The sequence below is a fragment of the Acipenser ruthenus genome, chromosome 2 (assembly GCF_902713425.1).
Source record: "Acipenser ruthenus chromosome 2, fAciRut3.2 maternal haplotype, whole genome shotgun sequence".
Classification (NCBI taxonomy): domain Eukaryota; kingdom Metazoa; phylum Chordata; class Actinopteri; order Acipenseriformes; family Acipenseridae; genus Acipenser; species Acipenser ruthenus.
Window position 1 is genome coordinate 94,331,327 of NC_081190.1, and position 20,668 is coordinate 94,351,994.

At 36.6% G+C, this 20,668-nt stretch overlaps 1 protein-coding gene across 1 annotated transcript; it reads left to right on the plus strand.

The window, feature by feature from the left end:
* Positions 1-3,101: 3,101 nt before the first annotated feature.
* Positions 3,102-19,843, plus strand: LOC117409633 (serine protease HTRA2, mitochondrial-like). The gene is made up of 8 exons (XM_034015936.3): positions 3,102-3,642; positions 13,513-13,717; positions 14,167-14,361; positions 15,148-15,180; positions 15,498-15,606; positions 16,199-16,268; positions 16,845-16,940; positions 17,949-19,843. Exons 1-8 carry the CDS (start codon positions 3,233-3,235, stop codon positions 18,112-18,114), a joined length of 1,284 nt encoding a protein of 427 aa, XP_033871827.3. The 5' UTR covers positions 3,102-3,232; the 3' UTR covers positions 18,115-19,843.
* The last annotated feature ends 825 nt before the right edge of the window (positions 19,844-20,668 follow it).

Here is a 20,668-nt window from a genome sequence, read left to right on the forward strand (position 1 = left end):
TCCATTTTGATTTTTTTGTATATAGGCACATAATTAAATTAATGTATTTTAAAATGATATGTAAATATTATATTTATATGATATTTATATATTGACATTTAGTATGATAAAAAATAGCAGTTAATGAAAATCTTTCATTGAAATAATCTTATGATTATAATTAGTTTAACTGAAACAGTATCAAAACTGTTTTCCATTATCTTTTAAAAGTATTTAAATCTCATAATTTACAAGCATACTGTAATCTAGAGCAAAGAGTTATAATTTAGAGTTGTTAATAACAGACACGAATAAAAATTGATGAGTAGATTAATAATTAATACTGAGATAGTGTGGAGTCCCCACTTGGATTGTGCGAAACGACGCTCAGACAGCGCTGTGTGTTTGTGCAATATAAGTACACTATGCCAATACATTGTAGGTAACTGGTATAAAATAGTTATAGTAATTAGGCTGCTAACTGTGCTTTCAATTTTCTATCAGTATTAAATGTCACCAGGTTCATAATCCTTTATATAAATACCTCCCACGTTATAGTCCCCACAGATAGTTTTGAGCGACACAAGTCCCCACTTGCATAGTACAGAATGATGCTCACACACTGAAATACAAATTTCTTTCTCCATTTAGATTTTTTGTGTATATAGTGACATATAAATAAATTAATGTATTTTAAAATGTTCAGGTAAATATTATAATGTATACATTATATATGATATAATATTTATATATTGATATTTAGTATGATAAAAATTAGCAGAGTTAATTAAAATTAAGTAGAAATAATCTTATGGTTATAATTAATTTAGCTAAAAATTACAAATTAGCTTTTTAAAACATTCTCATAATCATTTGCAAAGATTCTGTAATCTAGAGTATAGAATTAGAACTTCAGAACTACTAAATGCTGAATTGTAAGAAAGAGGAAGATGAATCTGCAACATGTCTGTAACGGCTGTGAACAGCAGGTCTCAGAGTGGCTGCGGCTCAGACACAGTCCTACTGCAGGCTGTGCAGGACCCCACTTTGTAGCGTAAACGTGGTTAAAGTCCCCACTTGGTGGTTTATTTTTTAAATATATTTTTTCTAATTTAAACAAATATTATCAATGGTGATCTTAAAACATAATTTTCTATATGTATTTGGTTTAAAGAAAATGTTGGGAAGTCATGGTGTCCACTTAGCTGATGGAGAATCATAGACTCCACTTGCTAGCGTACACGTGTGTGTGTGTGTTTTAATCCAGGCCCAGGTATTTGTTCAGTCTTGCCCTAAATTATTTAAGTGGACCAGTTAAATTATCCAGATCTTAATAATACTTTAATTTATAACTTATAACCTATAAATTAATTGGGTTGTGCACCCCTGCTGTAGAGCCTAATAATAATGTTTGTTATTTTATTTATAGTTCATGAACAATATATGAGTAAAAATTTACCATTAAATAAATCTCTAGTGTATAATCATATAAGGAATTCTGTTAAAGATCCAAAATGTGCTGGATAGAAACTCCTTGACTTTTTACACTGATGGATGTTAATCCTTGTTGCTGATTAACATCACAAAATACCAAATAAAAACCTCCAGTATTCTCCCCCCTGTAAACAACCTAATTTAGTATATTTATATAAATTACATCCGTATTGTATCTATAAATGTGTAGGGTGGTACGAGACAAATCTGCATTACTACAATTAAAGTTGCTATTTCCCACGGGATAAGAAGACGCAAGAAAATGTAACCCATGAATGGTTCTATGCTAAAAGTCCTCCATCCAAGTTGGGAGTTCATGTCAGTTACTACTCCATAAAATATGATAGAGGTATGTCAGGAGAGGTTTTTTACAAGTTAAACCAAATTTTGTTTGGAACTTCTTTTGTTTTCAAACGTCGGGAAGAAAGCAAGATGCAGTTAAATGGCTGTAAATATATACAAATTAAGTACAGTATATGTGAAACCGGGACAGCTACCATAACAGATAAACACTACGTTTGGAAATAGTATAATAAACTTCTATGACACACGTTTTACCTCTTCATAAGAACATAAGAAAGTTTACAAACGAGAGGAGGCCATTCAGCCCATCTTGCTCGTTTGGTTGTTAGTAGTTTATTGATCCCAGAATCTCATCAAGCAGCTTCTTGAAGGATCCCAGGGTGTCAGCTTCAACAACATTACTGGGGAGTTGGTTCCAGACTCTCACAATTCTCTGTGTAAAAAAGTGCCTCCTATTTTCTGTTCTGAATGCCCCTTTATCTAATCTCCATTTGTGACCCCTTGGGGGTGGGGGACGTCTAGTGGAAACGTTTTTCAGTGAATTCTAAGTTTCTTTTAAGTATTTTGTTTTTAGCATTGAGAACTGAAAAATCCCAGCACACCTGTAGCTGCTGCACCTTATGTTTGTTAATAAAATCAACAGTTGATAAGAGTCTACCCAAATGAGATTAAATGTGATAAGAGGCTGGGAATGCATATCCTACCTATAGAGGTTTGGAAAATAGAGTAGTTAGACTCGATCGATCAATGAGTAGTACATAATAACTATCAGGGGACGTCACTGTGTCTTACTGTATTAAGCAATGTATAATTATTGTATAGCGCATCATGTCAATGATATTTATTAACACAAATAGCGACTTACTGTACAACACCCGTTAAACGCATTTACGTCATTTACCGTCTATTCATATTTGAATACTTATCCCATCTTCTAAACACACTGAATACTGACGTCATCATTAGTAAAGATAACTCGCATATATATATATATATATATATATATATATATATATATATATATATATATATATATATATATATATATTATATATAATGTGTGTGTGTGTAAAGTAGGAAAATGACTTAAAAATGTGTTACATGGTATAAGTGGGTGTACATTGGATTAGTTACATCCACGGACGAAACAAAAGTGGCACGTTACATTAGACAAGTTAATTTCTGCAAATATACAGTGCCCCGTTGTAGTTCCATTAAAGATGAAACAACTTCGACAGCAAATACTTTTTTTGGCCGTTACTTGTTGGCAAAATTACCATTTAAAAGACCCGACCTCCATTGGGCGGATCACGTATGCTGAGAATGATGAAATGTTTTGCAACACTGAAGAGCGTCACGGCGGAATTCCCAGCCCACCAATCACATGCTGTAAGCCACATGGGTTATTTTGTTTACAGACGTCATTAACAGTAATTCACTCAGAAAACCTTACAACATGGCAGCGCTGGTAAACAGCAGTTTGCTAAGGGTGGTCAGGAGATGTATTTTCGATTCTCGATTCCAGTCGCGGCTTGTTCCTTTACGAACCCTCGCTAACAGAAGAGATCAGGGCACTGCAGGAAGCGGCTGGTGCAATGACTCCAGCAGGGCAGGCCTGTACAGAACAGCCTGCGCTGTTGCTTTGGGGATCGGCGGGGCAGCTTTGCTTTATTCCAGGCTACAGGGAGAGGAGCAGCCGCCGCAGGAGGAAGGCGGTGCGAGCAGTTCAGTATTCAAACACATGTTTCCGACAGTCCGCTGCGCTGCCCCGTTCAAACCAGACAGCCCCCGCTACAAATACAACTTTATTGCCGACGTCGTGGAAAAATCAGCACCTGCTGTTGTGTACATTGAGATTATTGGAAGGTACGAACAGTATATGTTATTTATTTTACAGTCACCTTTGGGCTACATTTATTGATTTGATTTCTTGTTTTGACAAGCAACACAATGTAGAACGAATATTGTTTTTCAATTAATAATATAATATTAATTTGTTGTGTAAAAAGTGATGAATTCTACACTACAGCTGTGTGTGATAAGTGTTAACCCACTCCTTCCATTTCCTCGGTCAAACCTTGTTAAGCAATGGCTTTCGACAAGGTGAAACCACTTTTTAGAGATATTAATGATAGTTGTAGGTCATCCACCATAGAGAACAGTAAAACACTTAAAGAATGTGACATACAGGCATGGTCTAGATTGGATACATAGGTTACCGTAGTCCTATTTATCTAATCTAGACCCTGTCTGTTTTGTTTTGTATTTGAAAGTTTTCTATTTATTTGTGAGCATTCTATATTCTGAAGGAAAATATCTTGTCTTAATTAAGACAAGACTTTCTGGTTTCTTTTAAATTTAGATTTCAGAGGGTATACGTTAGCATTTTAAAAAGCCTACCAGTACTTGTGCCTTACCAAGCACAGTATCTGCCCATCCAGCCCCTGTATTGAAAGGTGAAATAGTATGCGGCAGATACCACACCTCTATATTTGTGTAATAAATAGCATCTGAAAAAGTCTGGGGATTTCCATACGTCATTCTGTATTCAGGGTTTAGCTGTAACATAGTCATAGAGCAATGGGCATCAAAACAAAATGTAATAATATTTAAGCTGTGATACAAGATGGATATGGACAGTTGGAGCCTTGTCACATACATAAAAATTCAAATAATCGCCGGTCTCCAATACTCGCAGGGCCTGCTGGGAAATATGGTAAATAGACGCGGGGTCTCTTTTAAACGCGGGGTTAATAATAATAATAATAATAATAATAATAATAATAATAATAATATAATGCGCATCATACTGAATGTTCCAGCTAATATTCATGATTTGCACCTGATGTCACAAGTCACATGCCAGCAGTTTGTCGGCCGTGGACGTCAAAAACCCTCAGACGGCATATTGCCAGCCTGTTTACCAGTGTTTTAAAAAACTAAAATAGAAAAGAGACGTTGTAGTATGTGATACAGAGGAGAGCCCAAACAAGTTTTATAAATGTAAAACATGCGTTACACAAATAAATTAATTCAAGTTTAATAATTTCCTCGTCGATGTGGAAAATAACCTTGTTAAAACGTGATCTGAAGGCCGTTGCGTTGTGCAGCCGCATCAATAACAAAAAGGTTAATTCAAAGTAAGGAGCAAATAAATAAATACATAAATAATGAATTGCCCGAGCTAAATTACACTTCTTAGCTTTCACTTTAGTCTGGTGGCCCTGAAACTTTAAGCACTTTAATGCAAGGGAAATAGGCAGACTTGCTATCAGTAAGTAGGGTTGTCACCTGGCCCCACAATCCCGGGACACTTGAGACAGAACGGGATTTTAAACTTGCCGCTAAATTGAAATAAATTAACGTGTTAATTAGCCCTACACTTTTTCTAAAATGAACCCTATTGCTGAATTACTGTGCAAACAAACAAGCCATTCTAATCAGTTCAACATACTGCTCCGAACAGCTGAGCAATGTTGCTGATTGGGAGAGTAATTATTGTACGTTGTAGCGATTATTAAAAAAACAGAAAGTAAGCGACTTGTACGTATTCGTGTCTGCAAATAAATAAATTAAATATTATGATTATAATTAATAATAATGAAATACATGAAAAGTAATATGTTGTATTCATTATTATAATTATACAATTGTTTGCCGTGGTAATTAAGCACCATCATTAATTTGATCGAAGGTATCGGAGCTAATTAACACGTTCTTTTCTCTCAAGTAGTCTTTTTAAAATCCTGTTCTGTCTCAAAGTGTCCCGGGATTGTGGGGCCAGGTGGCAACCCTATAAGTATCAATATTATTTTCATTTGTATTTTAAATAAAGCGCACACCCTCAGAACAGCAGGATTCTTACACAAAAATGTCACCCTATATATAATTTGTATAACTTGAAAACATAACAAAACTACAACAACAAAAACCTCCTAATTCTTCTTTGTAATTCTGGTCTTATATTTCCTTTTGCTATATTAGTGCTGTCACTGTCATTGCTAGTTTATCAAGTGAAATTGAGACGTGTTACCTTAGCCATGATAAGATGAGGGACGCGTCCCCCTGGTATACCCACTGATGCAAACATGTCACCCATCCTGATACGAAATACAGGTATGCATCAAGGCTTTTGTATGCCTTGAGATCTTGGCCGGTGTACGGGAGATGTTGTTTAATAAATAGTGATATATATATATATATATATATCTATATCTCTATATATCTATCTATATATCTATATATCTATATATATATCTATATATCTATATATATATATATATATATATATATATATATATATATATATATATATATATATATATATATATATCGTGAGGCGTGAAGTCAGGCAGGGATGAGAAGGTTGTGGGTTGTGGGTTCAATCCCCAGGGGGGACACTGCTGTTGTACCCTTGAGCAAGGTACTTTACCTAGATTGCTCCAGTAAAAACCCAACTGTATAAATGGGTAATTGTATGTAAAATAATGTGATATCTGTATAATGTGAAATAATGTGTGATATCTTGTAACAATTGTAAGTCGCCCTGGATAAGGGCGTCTGCTAAGAAATAAATAAATAAATAAATAAAAATAATGACTAGTACTGTCACAACCTCAGAGAAGAGACCAGCTGTCAGCAAATACACATCATTTTCAAGCCCGGTAAGCAGAATTTTCTAGATGTATCTATCTCGATGTTCACCTCTGAGATGACTGAATTCACCGGACAATGTCTAGTATGGTTTTTCGGACTGCATGAGTTGAAAAAAAAGTTCTACATCTTCGCAGCTTGCAAATAGGACGTCCAAATCTTTTTGACGTCAAAAATGGCCGGCCACACTTGTCACGTGATTTGATGACGTATGTGCAAATCATGAATACGCACATGGCTGGACAGCGAGCTTTACCAGTTTGTTTTTCAACAACGACGAAGAGATCCCGAGGCTCAGGATGAATGATAAGAAAACGGAATTTAATTTATTTTACAAGGTACACCGATCAGGTTTTTTTTATGACGTTTTTCATTTTAAAACCAATTGTGAAGCTTTTTAGAGCGTGCTGAAAGTAAGTAAAATACAAACTTGTTTTCTGATATTAACAGGGTTGCCTTTTAGTGTATTTGTACGTGTTTTTATTTTTGTTTTTGCATTAACAGTATTTAGTGCTTTTGAGTCGTGCAATGAATACTCGTATTTTACTCCTGTTTATCACGTTATAAAAACAAATTAGTCACTTTTGCTTTGATTTTGTGATAAAACTGGTACTTGTATTGATTTTATTGTTAATCTTTAAACAGTTTGAAGCATTTTTTAGTGTGTGGTGAGCCAACAGTATGAACTTATTTTTCGTACTATTAAAACAGTATTTCATGCGGTTGTTTTGCAATGAAGATTCGTTAATTGGTTAATTTTTAATTGATTGTCCATGCTTACCAGTGTACACGTTTTGAGGGTAAACAATAAGTAAATATGTGTTAATAAAGCATGATACTTATTGCTTTTATTAATTTTAAAACCATGTTTGTTTCTTTATTGTGCTGCAAGCCTACCTACATGCTTGTGTTCCGATATTTACAGGGATGTCTTTAGTGGATTTTACTGTTTTTATTATTATAATACAAACTGTTATTACCCACTGACACAACCTTTAATGACGTTGCTGGAATGTTGTAATTTACTTATGTAGTTTCTATAAGGTTGCAGGCAGATTTTTCATGGTTGCATCTGAAGTATTTGCAGATGTTACAGTGATCTTACATAATAAACGCAGTCGCAAATAGTTGCTGGGACTACTGGCAAATATTGTAAATAAACGCCTGGACGTTTATTTAAAGTGTTATAACAGTCTAAATCACTGCGCTGCCTCACAGAATTTAAAGTATCGACAGTCGTCTTGCTTACAGTTACAGATGTACAGCTGTAACTATGAAACCGAGTGACAAAGTAGTAAGTAGACATGCCGATTTGGATGAAGAACAATTAAATGAACTGGTAGAAATATAGAAAAACAGGGAAAAATAGCCCCCCCCCCCCCCCCCCCAAAAAAAAAGTCTTTATACTCACTGTCCCCGACTTTGTCAATTCAAATAATGTATTTTTAGCAGTTTGTAAACTCTAAAGATAAACACAAAAAGACAGTTCTGCACATTATCCACCCCTCTCTGACACAGACCTTGAAAAATTACTGAAATCCGAGCGTCGTTTAATTTATTTTTATTCCTCACGACTGTTTTGCTCAAAGATTGTCTGCACTGAGTGACAGAAAAAAAAGTGCTGTCTCAACTCCGTCCCCTGGTGTATTTTTTCAGTGGCAGTGTGCACAATACCAAAAATAAAGATATACTTTCTTTTACATGTTTTAATTAAATTAATCTACTCATCTTAACATTGTGTGTGTAGTTCAAAGTTATTCATGGGACTACTTTATTGGCATAAGGATATTTAATAAAAAAAAAACTAAATTTTTTGCCATAAACATGATTTATGCCTTTTTTTTTTTCTTCAATTCCACCATTTTACCTGGATTATAAATGCAATAAGGCCCGACAGTGAGTCATATACGTTGAATATACAGACTTCTTGGGGGTTGGAGACATTCGACTTCGTCTCGTGACTCGCAACACCCCGAGACGTCTGTATATTAAACCTGTACGGACACCCTGTCGGACCTTATTGCATACATATATTACAGCTCCCTTTGATGCAATACCAAGCATTGCCTTGAAAGCTGCCATTAACTTCCAATGTGAAAAAAATACAAAATAAATAACTGTTACACATTATGAAGCCACATTTGTCTTGTCAAAATTACAGACGACTTCTTTTTAACCAGCATTATTAAAAAAAAGAAAATCTGCTAGCATTCATGTAAATGCACATCTTTCTAATCTGTGATGATTCTACTGCTTGTTTTCACTGCACAGGAAAAAAACAGAAATGTAATCTCGCTGTCGCAGCCTTTTCGCATAAAAAACATCTCAATGCATTGAATATTCCTAACTCGGTTGGAATGACTAAATTAAAGCAAACAAAAAAAATCCCATTAAAACCACAGTTTTAGTACTTTTCATTTGCAACAATATATAATGTGCTACAGTATTGCCAGAGATAGGAATATCCTTATTTCTATATTAAACGTTTTTAGAGAGGTTAGCTGCATATAGTAATAAATGTTAATAAAATGTGAAATAAAACAAGGCTATTTATTTACAGACCAATAAAAACCAAGTAATAAAGTTCTTGTTTTAGTAATGCTTCAGGTCACAAGCAATGTAGAATTCCTTAACAGTGTACAACATGAGGAATAGTACCTAGCTAATTACAGTAGTAGTATTGCACATATATAGTCAAGGTATACCAAGTTGGACTGATACCAAATAATCCCAATGCTGTAAAATACTGCTGGACTAGTTCTGTGGTACACTAGACTAGTAAAGCAGTCTGTGTACATGGACATTTCCATGTTGATGGAAACTTTACACATGTGTAAATGTTTGAGTAACTTGACAAGTTGCAGCTTGATTTCTCTGAGATTAAATATTAGAATTAGATAAAACACACACTGGAGATATAGTGTAGATGACTTTGTCTGAAAAAACAAAGTTGAAGAAATGTTATCTGGACATGGAAGGTTAAACTATCCCTCTCAAACGTGAACCAAGCATAATATGGCAAAACATGATGACTTACAGGGTGTTTATAAACAATATTGTCACGTGTCTTATTCAATTGATTCTAATCTAGAAAACTTAACTTAAAGTAGTATCGTAAGTGTGTTTTTACCACTGTAGCACAAGCGATTCTATATTCTAGATCAGTTTTTTAAAATGCGCTACGTTCATATCAGTGTCTGTTCACACTGTTATGAACATTAAAGTTATTATTTCAGCTCTTCAGGAAGGAATAATACTCAATGTTTTCTTTTTTGGGAGCCAATTTATACCTATGCTTTTTATTAAAACAGTTTTTTTGGGGATGCAGGATTTTATTAATCCCTAAAAGCGCCATTCATTATTCATTATTCATTATCCGGGACTTTGACCCATGCCTTTTGACTTCTGACTGAATAGAGTCGTCATTTTGCGTCATAGTGTTATTATCGTTATTGATCTGTTGGTGTCAGTCCTTCATATTGCAAGCGTGATTGTGGTTAGGAACTATCACTTACTTGCTGAAGTGTATAATTATTTAGTGGATTACATCTTCCATCTCTCTGGATTAATAAAGAAGGTAGGTTTCTTGATGTTTACAGCAAATTTGACTGAGATTGATGAAGCTTGTGTTTCAGTATATCTTGCAAATTTTTCCAAATTCTGCAGCAAGGGTCCATGATTTCAGCAACAGAAATTCTTGAATTCTGCGGTAGCCTTTTAAAAGTTAAAACCAACCTGGTTCTTTGTTAATTTCTTTTTTTTTTATAGGGCTGTTTTCAAAGTCATTACAGTACATGCTAAAACGAATGGCAAATGAATACACAAAAACATTTATTGAAACTTTAATAACTTAATTCCAAAAACAAAATTGTGAGGGCACTGTCAGCAGGTAGAAAAGTAAAATAAATGATCAAATAAATACTGGCGTCTTCCAGTTTTAAACCTTTACTGCTATGAGGAAAAAATACTTTGAAATTGAGCAACTGCAACTAGAAACTATAAAATTGACCTGAAATAAAAATAAATAAATAAAAATGTTCTCAATTTTCTCAGGACTGTGTGTCACGTGTTAAAAGTCCTGCTTTCCCATTGAAGTAGAGGAAACGGCTCTGATAGTTTCTTCAGAAACGACATGCACAGTCTGCAAAACAGTTTACCCCCTTCCTCATACAAGAGTCTCGGATATTCCCCAGCACGACCAGCGGCTGTTTTATTTCCTAAGTGACTTTTGCCTCCAGACACATATTTGCTCTTAACAAATGTATCCATGTTGGATGAGGATTTGAATAGCTACAGCACGTCAGTGTCAAAAACAAGTGGTTTGCTTTTCCTAAGAGCGGGTTGAGCAAGATAAACAAAGCAGAGATATTCAAAAATCTCACTGCGCCACCTTGTGGAATGTTTAAAAAAACTTGAATTTGTTCTTATGAATACTAGTTAGGCTTGTTGCCGTGGAATATCAATAACTGCAACCCAGAGTGTATTCCGCGAAATCCCACCGCGATCCGCAATCGTGTTTTTCACGGGGGACTAACTTGTAGGCAAAACTTATCTTCTGCCTTGATCTATCCTATTTATTTATGTTATGCAGAGGTGTTGTTTTATATTACACATTTTATATTATTGTTTGATAAGCACTGCAAGTCGGTGATGGAGAAATGTAATTCTTTCTCTGACTGTAGTAAGAGACGCTGTTTTTCCATCAATCAGCCAGAAAGCGGTTCTCCGCCCACAGTAGCTTTAAAAACGAAACTCCAAACTAAAAACGGATTAACTTTCTTTTTTTAATAGACAGATAAAACTACCCCATAAATTAATGTTTATTCAATCTGTGTGCTTGTCAGGAATCGGGGAATGGCATAAGAATGAAATCTGTATTATACTTTTTTTTTTTTTTTTGAGTGTGATTTATCATTTTGGGTAGCAGGGTGCACACTGCTGGTAAATTGAACTTGTATCTTTTAAGTATTCTTTGCTAATGAAAATGCTTATACTTACAGGAGTTGTGAGTTTTAAGATTGTTAACAATTAGTTATTGACATGGTGCTTCCCATTGGATTTAAGGAGCGCAGGTGATGCACATCTGCTTGTTTTCTGTGGCAGGCTGTTGTCTGTGTGGGAAGGGGAGTGTGCATCTGAGGCTCATGCTTGATATGTGCTGTTCTTTCGGTGCCGCGCTTACCTTTTCCATAGGGGGGACGTTTAATCTTGTTTAACCCTATTATTTTAATAATGGTACATTTTAATAAGGGTAAGATTGTGTTTTATATTGAAACGAATGTGAAGTATTCTTTATTGAGTAAATAATAATAATCTGGATTAATGTATAATTATTATGGGTATTTGCCCAGTCATGGTTTTGCTGGGGGAGGGACCTACCTGAGGTAAAGTATAAAAGAGGTCAGTATGAGGAGCTGTGGGTGGGCTAGAGGTTAGTACCTGACCTTTCTGGTAGCTGGATTGTGTTATCTGCCAATGTGTTTTTTTTGTTGTTTTGATCCTGAATCAGTTATTTGTTGAAAGAACAATCTTACTTTTGTTCACAAATAAAGTATTTGTTTCTTTTAACAGAATTTTTGGTTGTGAGTCCTCCCTGTTTAACATCAGCCACTCAGCACACCCTCACAAAGTCGCCTTGGATAACGGTGTCTGATAATTGTTTGCAAGCAACAAAACTTTTGATTTTGGAATACCTTGGACTCCCATATTTGACTGTTTTTCATAATAGAATATCAATAAATAACAAGTCATGCACAAAATTGATTAATTTTTTTGGGCTCTTTTCATGCCTTGTGTCCATTCTCATTCGCAGAGTTACCATGCATGGAGTATGAACTTCAGGTGCCTGCAACATTTGTGCAACATGAAAGGTTATCTTCCCTTTAGAAATTATATGTCATTGAGACTCTAGAGCATATGATGAGGGGGATGAAAATCACATAATTAACTTTATTTTTCAAACTTTGTGTTACATGTGTACCCCGTTAGTGTGGAAATGACATCTGAAACCTTGCTCGATCAATCACATTGCTTGTTTCACGTTCCATTGCCAGCCCTGGATTATAAATTAATTTATAACAACACCCGTAATAAAAGAGAACAGATAAAGTTGAAAAATGCAGACTACATATACCTTTTACTTATAATGTGGTAAAAGCTGTTTGTTGTGTTGCTTGGCAATACATAGAAATGGGTTTTTGCTAGAATTGCGTAACCGAATTTTGGGAGTTGTTTGCGGACTACCTGGAGTTTACTCACGGACCACAAGTTGGGAACCACTGGTTTATAGACACCATGGTGTCAATTGAATTGTGTCACTGATTCAATATTATCATTCACCTGACCCTTTGTCTCCAAAGTGATTACCTTCTTGACAATGGTGTTACTTTCCACTGCTCTGTGTTTAAAACCACTGAAGATTCAGACCTGGATTAAATCAAAGTTTATTGCTGTGCTATAGTTGAACTTTATAATGGGCTATGACACTGACATGATTTTGATTTAATCCAGGATCCAGTTGCACACTAAAGCCCCTTTCACACATAAATGCCGCTACTGAGCCATGTTAAAAAAATTCACACAGCACAAAGTTGCGCATTCTATGCCGGTATCATACCGTCGTAACCCTTTCACACAGCCAAAGGGATCATGTGAGTACGACTTTAAAACCTGTCAGTCAACAGAGTCTTTTCATAGCAGTGGCAATTCTACCGTACATTACAGCATCACACACTGTCCCTTCTATTTGTGAATTCACCTCCTCGTCAGCCCGTAAAGTTAACAGTTCCATAACAGTTCCAGGCTCCAATTACTACCTCGGTATACAGTCACTTGGGATGTTGACTTTCAATCCACTCCCACTACAGTGCTTCAGTGTCGGCATACCATTTCACATAGGAGTTAAGACGGTTCAGTGCTCGCGAGGTTGGTTCAGAGACGGCATAAAATCTGACGGCTCAGTGACGGTATAGGCAATTCACACAGACCAAAATGCCGCATCAGTGCCTGTTCTGAACCGTGATAACTCGTCTGTGTGAAAGGGGTGTAATACCCACACGTGTTTCTTGTTGTTTTCATTGCCAGGCATCCATTTTCAGGCCGGGAGGTTCCAATTTCGAACGGCTCTGGGTTTGTCATCAGTCAGGATGGGCTGATTATTACAAACGCTCACGTGGTGGCTAACAAACGAGGAGTAAGAGTGAAGCTAGCCAACGGAGACACATATAATGCAGTGGTTCAGGATGTGGACCAAGTAGCGGATATTGCCACCATTAAAATTAATGCCAAGGTAGGTGCAGGACAGCATCATGTCATGTGGGGGCCCAATTCAGCTAACTTGTAGCTGGGGTGGGGGAAGGGTTTTAGGAAAATACAAATGTATGCAGTAAACAGAGAACATGTGGATCCTTTTCTGTTTTGATTCATCATTGATGATATGTTAATCTAATCCAAATATTCATCCACGTTTGCAGGCATGGAAAGAGCATTCAGGCGAGCAAAACAGGGTTGTACATAGATGTAACAGGCAATGTTGTGTGATACACTGCCGTTATGGATTCTGTCCAGTCCCCTGTCGGTGAGATGAGATGAGGTTAAAAGTTCTAAAACCACGGCTGCAAACAAGCCCGCCTCTTTTTCGTTGTTGTTAAGACATTTGCTTGCGGTGCACGGGGTCGCCGGTTCGCACCAAGGCCTCGCTGTTCGTATCTCTGTAACGTGGATGTTGTTTCTCCACAGCACCCTCTCCCAACCCTTTCTCTGGGCCGCTCTTCAGATGTCCGGCAGGGTGAGTTTGTGGTTGCCATGGGGAGCCCCTTTGCCTTGCGCAACACCATCACCTCTGGGATCGTCAGCTCAGTGCAGCGAGGAGGACGGGAGCTCGGCCTCTCCAACTTCAACATGGACTACATTCAGACTGACGCCGCTATTGATGTAAGACTAAAGGCTGCTACCCACCAGACGCGATGCGACAATTGAAACTGTGCAGCAGTGAGGCAAAATGAATGGAACCTGTACTTTTGATAAATGTCTTTCACAGCACAGGCAACGTGGGAGTGGCACCGGCACGACGCAAAATAAGTACGATTTGAATCCTAATTTTTGCGATTTGTTGCACGACAACTAGAGAATTGAGCAGTTGGAGAACAGCTTTAATGCACGTGGTCCAGCAGGTTGAAGCAGTATCCAAAATGACGGAGGAAACAATAATACTTGCCGTTGAAAAATACCTTTATGACAAAGGTCATCTCAATTATAAAGATACAGATTTGATAGAGAATATATGGGAGTCTATTTCAAAGGAACTGGATAAGCCTGGTGTGTATGATTTATTGCCATATATGTTGAAATACCGTCACAGAAACTCATCATTTCCACATCATGTTGTCGAACATGTACCACGCTTGATCATATTTGTCAGTAGCAATTTCGAATAGTTCTGTAGATCTGGCAGTTTTCAAACCTGTTGCATCGCCTCTGTGTCGCTTCTGGTGTGTGGTCATGTCGCTGCGAAAGAATCTTGTCACCCAGTGAAAAATCGCATCGTGCCTGGTGTGTGGCAGCCTTAAGAGGATCTTGAATCCCTCTGCCCAACTCCTTCAGTGTGTTTGGAGAGGGGGCGTTAAAGATTTTCTCATGTGAAATGTTTGTTTAGAAATAATAATAATAATATAAGCCGTTATGTTGTGTAATGAGTTCTGTCTTTTTGTTTTATAATAGTTCGGGAACTCGGGTGGACCACTTATAAATCTGGTAGGTTCGCTTTAGTGTCCTGTCATCTTTTATTTTAAATCACACTTTCCTGTTAAGATTTATTTATTTCAAAAAATATTCCTCTCATTGATAGCCTCTTAATTGTATTTTAATAAAAATAAACCCTGGCTCTGATGTTATATGAACCGTTACTACTCTTCGAGACTCAAGGACTCGCTGAATTATTATAATATTTTTGCTAAGTGTACAATTACCTTTCCAATAACAGAAACCTAGTATATCTGTGTAATATCTTCTATAAGTAGGTATTTTATAAATGATTTTTCCAACTTTGTGTTTGGCTGGTTGTTTTTCAGGACGGTGAAGTGATCGGTATCAACACCATGAAAGTGACGGCAGGTATCTCCTTCGCCATTCCTTCAGACCATATCCAACAATTCCTCAGCAGTGCACAGGAGAAGAAAAGTAAGTGTCTGGTCTGTATGGACTCAAACGAGCTGTGGAATATTAACTGATGTCCCCTGTTAACTCTTTCATAGACATAAATATCAGGAAAATAATACCATACTATTGACAGACTGCTGGATTTGTTATTTGATTTTTCTCTTTCAAGATAATCAAAATGACATTAAATAGTTATAATAATAATACTCTTTTTGTAATAACTACTTTAATAAAGCAGGTATCCGCAGGAATGTGATAATATTAGTAAAAGAACATCATTTGAAAAGTCTCTGAAAACAACAGTCCTGATATGAGTCTGGATGAGTGACTTTATATTCTGCAGCTGGGACACGTAAAAACTTCTTTAATAGATTCTTTTACAACAAGGTAGAGACATTTCTACATTGAAATAAAAAAACTTTCATCTATCTGAAAAAAAATCTATCTGAAGGAAACAGAAGGTGGCAGCAGACTAGCTGTAGTCTTCTTTCACTGGTTTCTGTAAGACCTGATTCTTCTTCTTCAAAAAGGAAAATATTCATACAAATTTGTCAAACACACAAAAGGCATTCACATTGATATTTTGTTATTATGTTTTATTATTATTTTGCAGAATCTTGGTTTGGTGGATCAGAAACGAAAAGACGATACGTTGGTGTAATGATGCTTACACTTACTCCCAGGTAAAAAAAAATATATATATATATATATATTACATGGGCTAAAGAAGCCATTGACTGAATTTCTCGGTATTGTTTTTGGATACCTCTTTTTAACACCAGAGCATTAGACCATGTCCTTCTCAAAGTCCTGTACTTTACCAGTTTTATAAACAGTGGAGCAAGCTGGCTCAGTCTTTAGGCAATGAGATCATTTACTTTATCTGGCTGATAAAAACTTAAATAACATTGTGATCAAACTTCTTTATGCCAATTTATCTTATCCCCCCCCAAAATACACTGTATCAAAGAAGTTTTCCAACAACCCCATACAATGAGCTAGTCAGACTTAAGAGATTTTAAAGAAGACTCACATTGTAAAGCAATTTGTTTCATTCCAGGTTGTATTACAAACCTATTTACCCCATCGTCTGTAGATATAAGGCTTTGGTATGCTTAACTAAGCACATAATTAAACCTGGAGTGGTTCAAATTGCAATGCAATGGGATTCTTCTCTGCCCCTGGACCTCGCTCACTGAGGGATGTCACGTGACTGTCCCTCTCTAACAGTGTTTCACAGTCTAACTCCTATTTTCCAGTATCATTGCACAGTTGAAGCTTTTTGACCCCAGCTTCCCGGATGTGACCCACGGTGTGCTGATTCACAGGGTCATCATGGGGTCTCCTGCATACAGGTGAGTTACTGTAGGTAGTAATCTGAAGCATGAACTGTTTCAAACTTGGTTGCTTATTACATTGTGATGTTCAAATATATTCTGAACTAATTTTGAAAAAATATTAGATTTTTAAGCAGCTTAAAAATTACATTTAGTCCTCAAAGCCAAAGTGTCTATAAATGAGTAAGAGTGTGGCGGAGTGTCCCGCCCCTATGTATTATTATTTGTATTTTTGTTTGCGGCGCGGGTAAAAGCGCTGTGTCTTTTATTATTATATTTAAAAACCCAGTGAGGATGCATGGCTGATCAGCTACTGATTATTTAACTAGCTGACAGTCATGCATCCTTACCAAACGCATGCAGACTCTGGCCGAGGGGTAATAAGATATTTAACAACTAGTTAATCCCTCGGCCAGAGTATATAAACCTGCAGCTCTCTGCACTCGGGGTTGGGTGTACAGAGGAGAGTACGGGGAGCGGAGAGAGCGAGCAACATTAAAAAAACAATTGCTAAAACGTGCTGGATTATCCAGCACGACACTTACTTGTTTGTTTGTTTGTTTGTTTATTCGTTTGGCCCTCGTGCCCTTTTGTTTGGTGTTTTGTTAAATCTTTTGTTTGTTTATTAAATACGCTGAGTGCAGTAGAATTCAGCTTCACCCGCCCATCCACTGTTTTAGTGTCAGTTACTTCCTGGTCCGTGACGTCATCCACCTCACCACTGCGAGCCAGACTGCCACAAAGAGACAGATATTTTTTGCAGGCAATACATGGCAGTACATTTACTAATGTAAATACATTTTGGCTGATCTAGCCTAAGTTACATATTTGTATAGCAAGCAACTAGACCTGAAGAGGAGCTCCTGAACTCAGTCACACTGCTTAACACAAAAAAACAATCCGAATCATAGCCAACCTAATAAAAAGATAAGGGGACAGGAAATGTAAATTGAAGTAATCTACTCCTTTAATTAATTTATAGAAACGAATACATAAATAATGCAGTGCCTCTATTTATTTCACCAGAGCTGGAATGAAATCCGGAGATATCGTCATTGAGGTCAATGAACAGACAGTGAAGACAGCTGAAGAAATCTACAACGCAGTGCGGACCTGTGACAGTATTAACATGGTGGTGAAGCGTGGGCAGGACCTGCTAATGCTACGCATGACACCTGAAATTACAGAGTGAAGGGTTTCACAGCACTGAAGAGAGACCAATATCTCTGGCATCAATCCTGCTTGCTGAAATGGTTAAATCAGGATAGGTCCAGTCTAATAGCAAGTCTCGGGCCTCGTCCAAGGGGATATATTTTTAATAATGAGTTTGATGGTAAGAGAGAATGATGTACTTGGGTTTGGGTCATACAGTATTTTTATTGATGCCCTCAGTGAAGGGTAAAAAAAAACATGTAATGCATTAGGTAATAGCATTAGGTGTAGCTTGTTAATGCAATTGTAATGTATGTTGTCAGTCAACATTTAGAGACAATGCAATTCATTTGTACTCTTCACTATTGCAATAACCAGCTTCTGAACAATAATGATAAATGATATTGCAACAGTAAATAAATTATTGTATCAGAACCGTCATTATTTATAGTGGTTTCTGCCCATGTCCAAAATGGCTTACAACAGCTGAGCAGCAAGAGGGAAGAGGATGTACACATCAGCTGAGTATCTCAAAATAGATTGGAATCTATAAAGTGTGAGCAATTCAACAGCAATATCAGGAACATTACATTTATTACATACCGTAGCTTGTCCACCGTTGGGGCTGATTGAAGAACTGTGCCCTCTGCTTCACTTCTCAAAAGGTAATGTCTGTCAAACAATAAATGGAATGAGTGCTGTAATTACTTTTGGCGGACAACAGCATACGTGGGTAATATGGATGGGGATGTTTGTATTGTAGCATAGGGTTATTATTATACTGTACATGAAACCCCACGGAGAGGGTTTACCAAAGCAAGGCGTTGAGAAGAACAGAGAGCTGAAAGCAAGTCAGAAGAGAATTTCATCGTGATATGTGGCAGGAGCCCAAACATTACTTTGGAAAAAATTAAGATGCGATGAACAGTTGAAAGGGCAAAGTGAATGAGCCCAGTCTGAAGCAGTTTGTAGCAGCTTTTCTACTAGATGTACTTCCTCAGTAAGGACCCAATTGAATGAACTTTTAGCTGGTAAAATAAGGATTTTAGGAAAATGCAAAACCATGCAATGAGCAAACTTTAATTGATGCTCAAAATACATAAATAAATACTGCTCCTTTCAATAATTATCTTTCGTGGAAATAAATTTCCCCATTAAAATGGTTATTGAAAGTGATGAAACCACTAAATATAGTTCAGCAGAAATCACTGAATAAGCCAGAGATGTTTACATATTTTGGTGTTTGTTATTTTTAAATTATGATATTTTGTAATGTTCAGACATGTACTATATGTTTACAGTTTGCAATGGTTCTCCTTGAACACCAGACCATAAGTTTGATCTACATTTGAACTACAGAGTGATTGTATTCAATATGTAATCCATATTGCCTCTGCTTTTTAACAATTTTATGTTAGCCATACAATAATTACTGGTTAATCATACCAGTGTAACAAAGTTAGCAATGCAAAGTGGAACAGAATACCGGTGAAATCTGGATAAGAGAACACATGTATAGTCTTCAGGGTCATTCAGAAGTCCACCAGATAACTTCTGTAACATGCAAGCCTGACATAAGTGTCTCCATATAAATTTCATTATGAAATTAAACTGCTTTTACATGTTTGTTTGCTGTGTAAGACATGGTTGATACTGCCATGGTTCTCTGTGTGCATCACAGTGTGTTTACTTCAATGAAAACCACAACAGCCTTCCTCTGTAACTACTGTACATTTTTATGAATAAAGAAAAGGCATCGCAATGATTTATTAAGGTTTTTTTCTGAAGCACTATATTAAGGTCCTGCTTGTGATAACCATTAGAGCTGGTGTTTTCCAATCACGCTCCTGGAGGGCCATTCCACTCCTGGTTTAACAGGTAAAATTATATAATTAACAACTTCAGGGTCTGGATGGAGATTTAATTGGATCAATTAAACGATTTAGATCAGGGTTGGAACAAAGACCACGAGTGGAAGGGCCAGCTTTAGCCACCCCTGCCTTAAAGTAATTGTAGCTAACAAAATCTTTCCATTAATCTTAACCATTTTCACTTATGTTAGCTACGTAGGTCACATGTGCAGTTTTTTAAGAAACATGTTATAGCATGCATGTATGTCAAGGCTGTGTGTCAACCGTCAAACCTGCATTCCGCAGGTGATCATCTTACCACTATGCAAAAGAGCTGGGCTCATCTGCATTCATGGTTATAGTGATTTTAAACTCACCTCATCAGGCTACAGAGTCCACAACAACAATGCATCACACAATAGCTACTCTATTACTATAGCAGATAGGAACAAAAATATATATTACCTTTATAAAATGTATGGACGTCCTGCTTGTGAAAACAAGGCAATATGGATATGATACACGGGGAAATCCATGGTGATTAGTTCCTGTGTAGTCTTTTTGCGTAATGTTTTTCTTTTTCTTTGCCTATTCTGCTCAGTTGGCAAGTGTTTATGACGTGTTTTCTTCTTACAAGCTGGCTATCGATGGATGGAAAATAATGTACAAATTATCATTAATAAACAAGTGACTTTAGTTCTTAAATCTTCTGAGCGTGTGATGATGATTTTGTCCTGTTTTGAG

What these genes read in the sequence shown, in the direction of transcription:
- LOC117409633 (XM_034015936.3), top strand. Translation starts at nt 3,233, where the DNA reads ATGGCAGCGCTGGTAAACAGCAGTTTGCTAAGGGTGGTCAGGAGATGT. An exon ending in CCATTAAAATTAATGCCAAG is followed by an intron (nt 13,718 to 14,166) that starts GTAGGTGCAGGA and finishes GTTTCTCCACAG; the next exon opens with CACCCTCTCCCAACCCTTTC. An exon ending in ATGGGGTCTCCTGCATACAG is followed by an intron (nt 16,941 to 17,948) that starts GTGAGTTACTGT and finishes TTATTTCACCAG; the next exon opens with AGCTGGAATGAAATCCGGAG.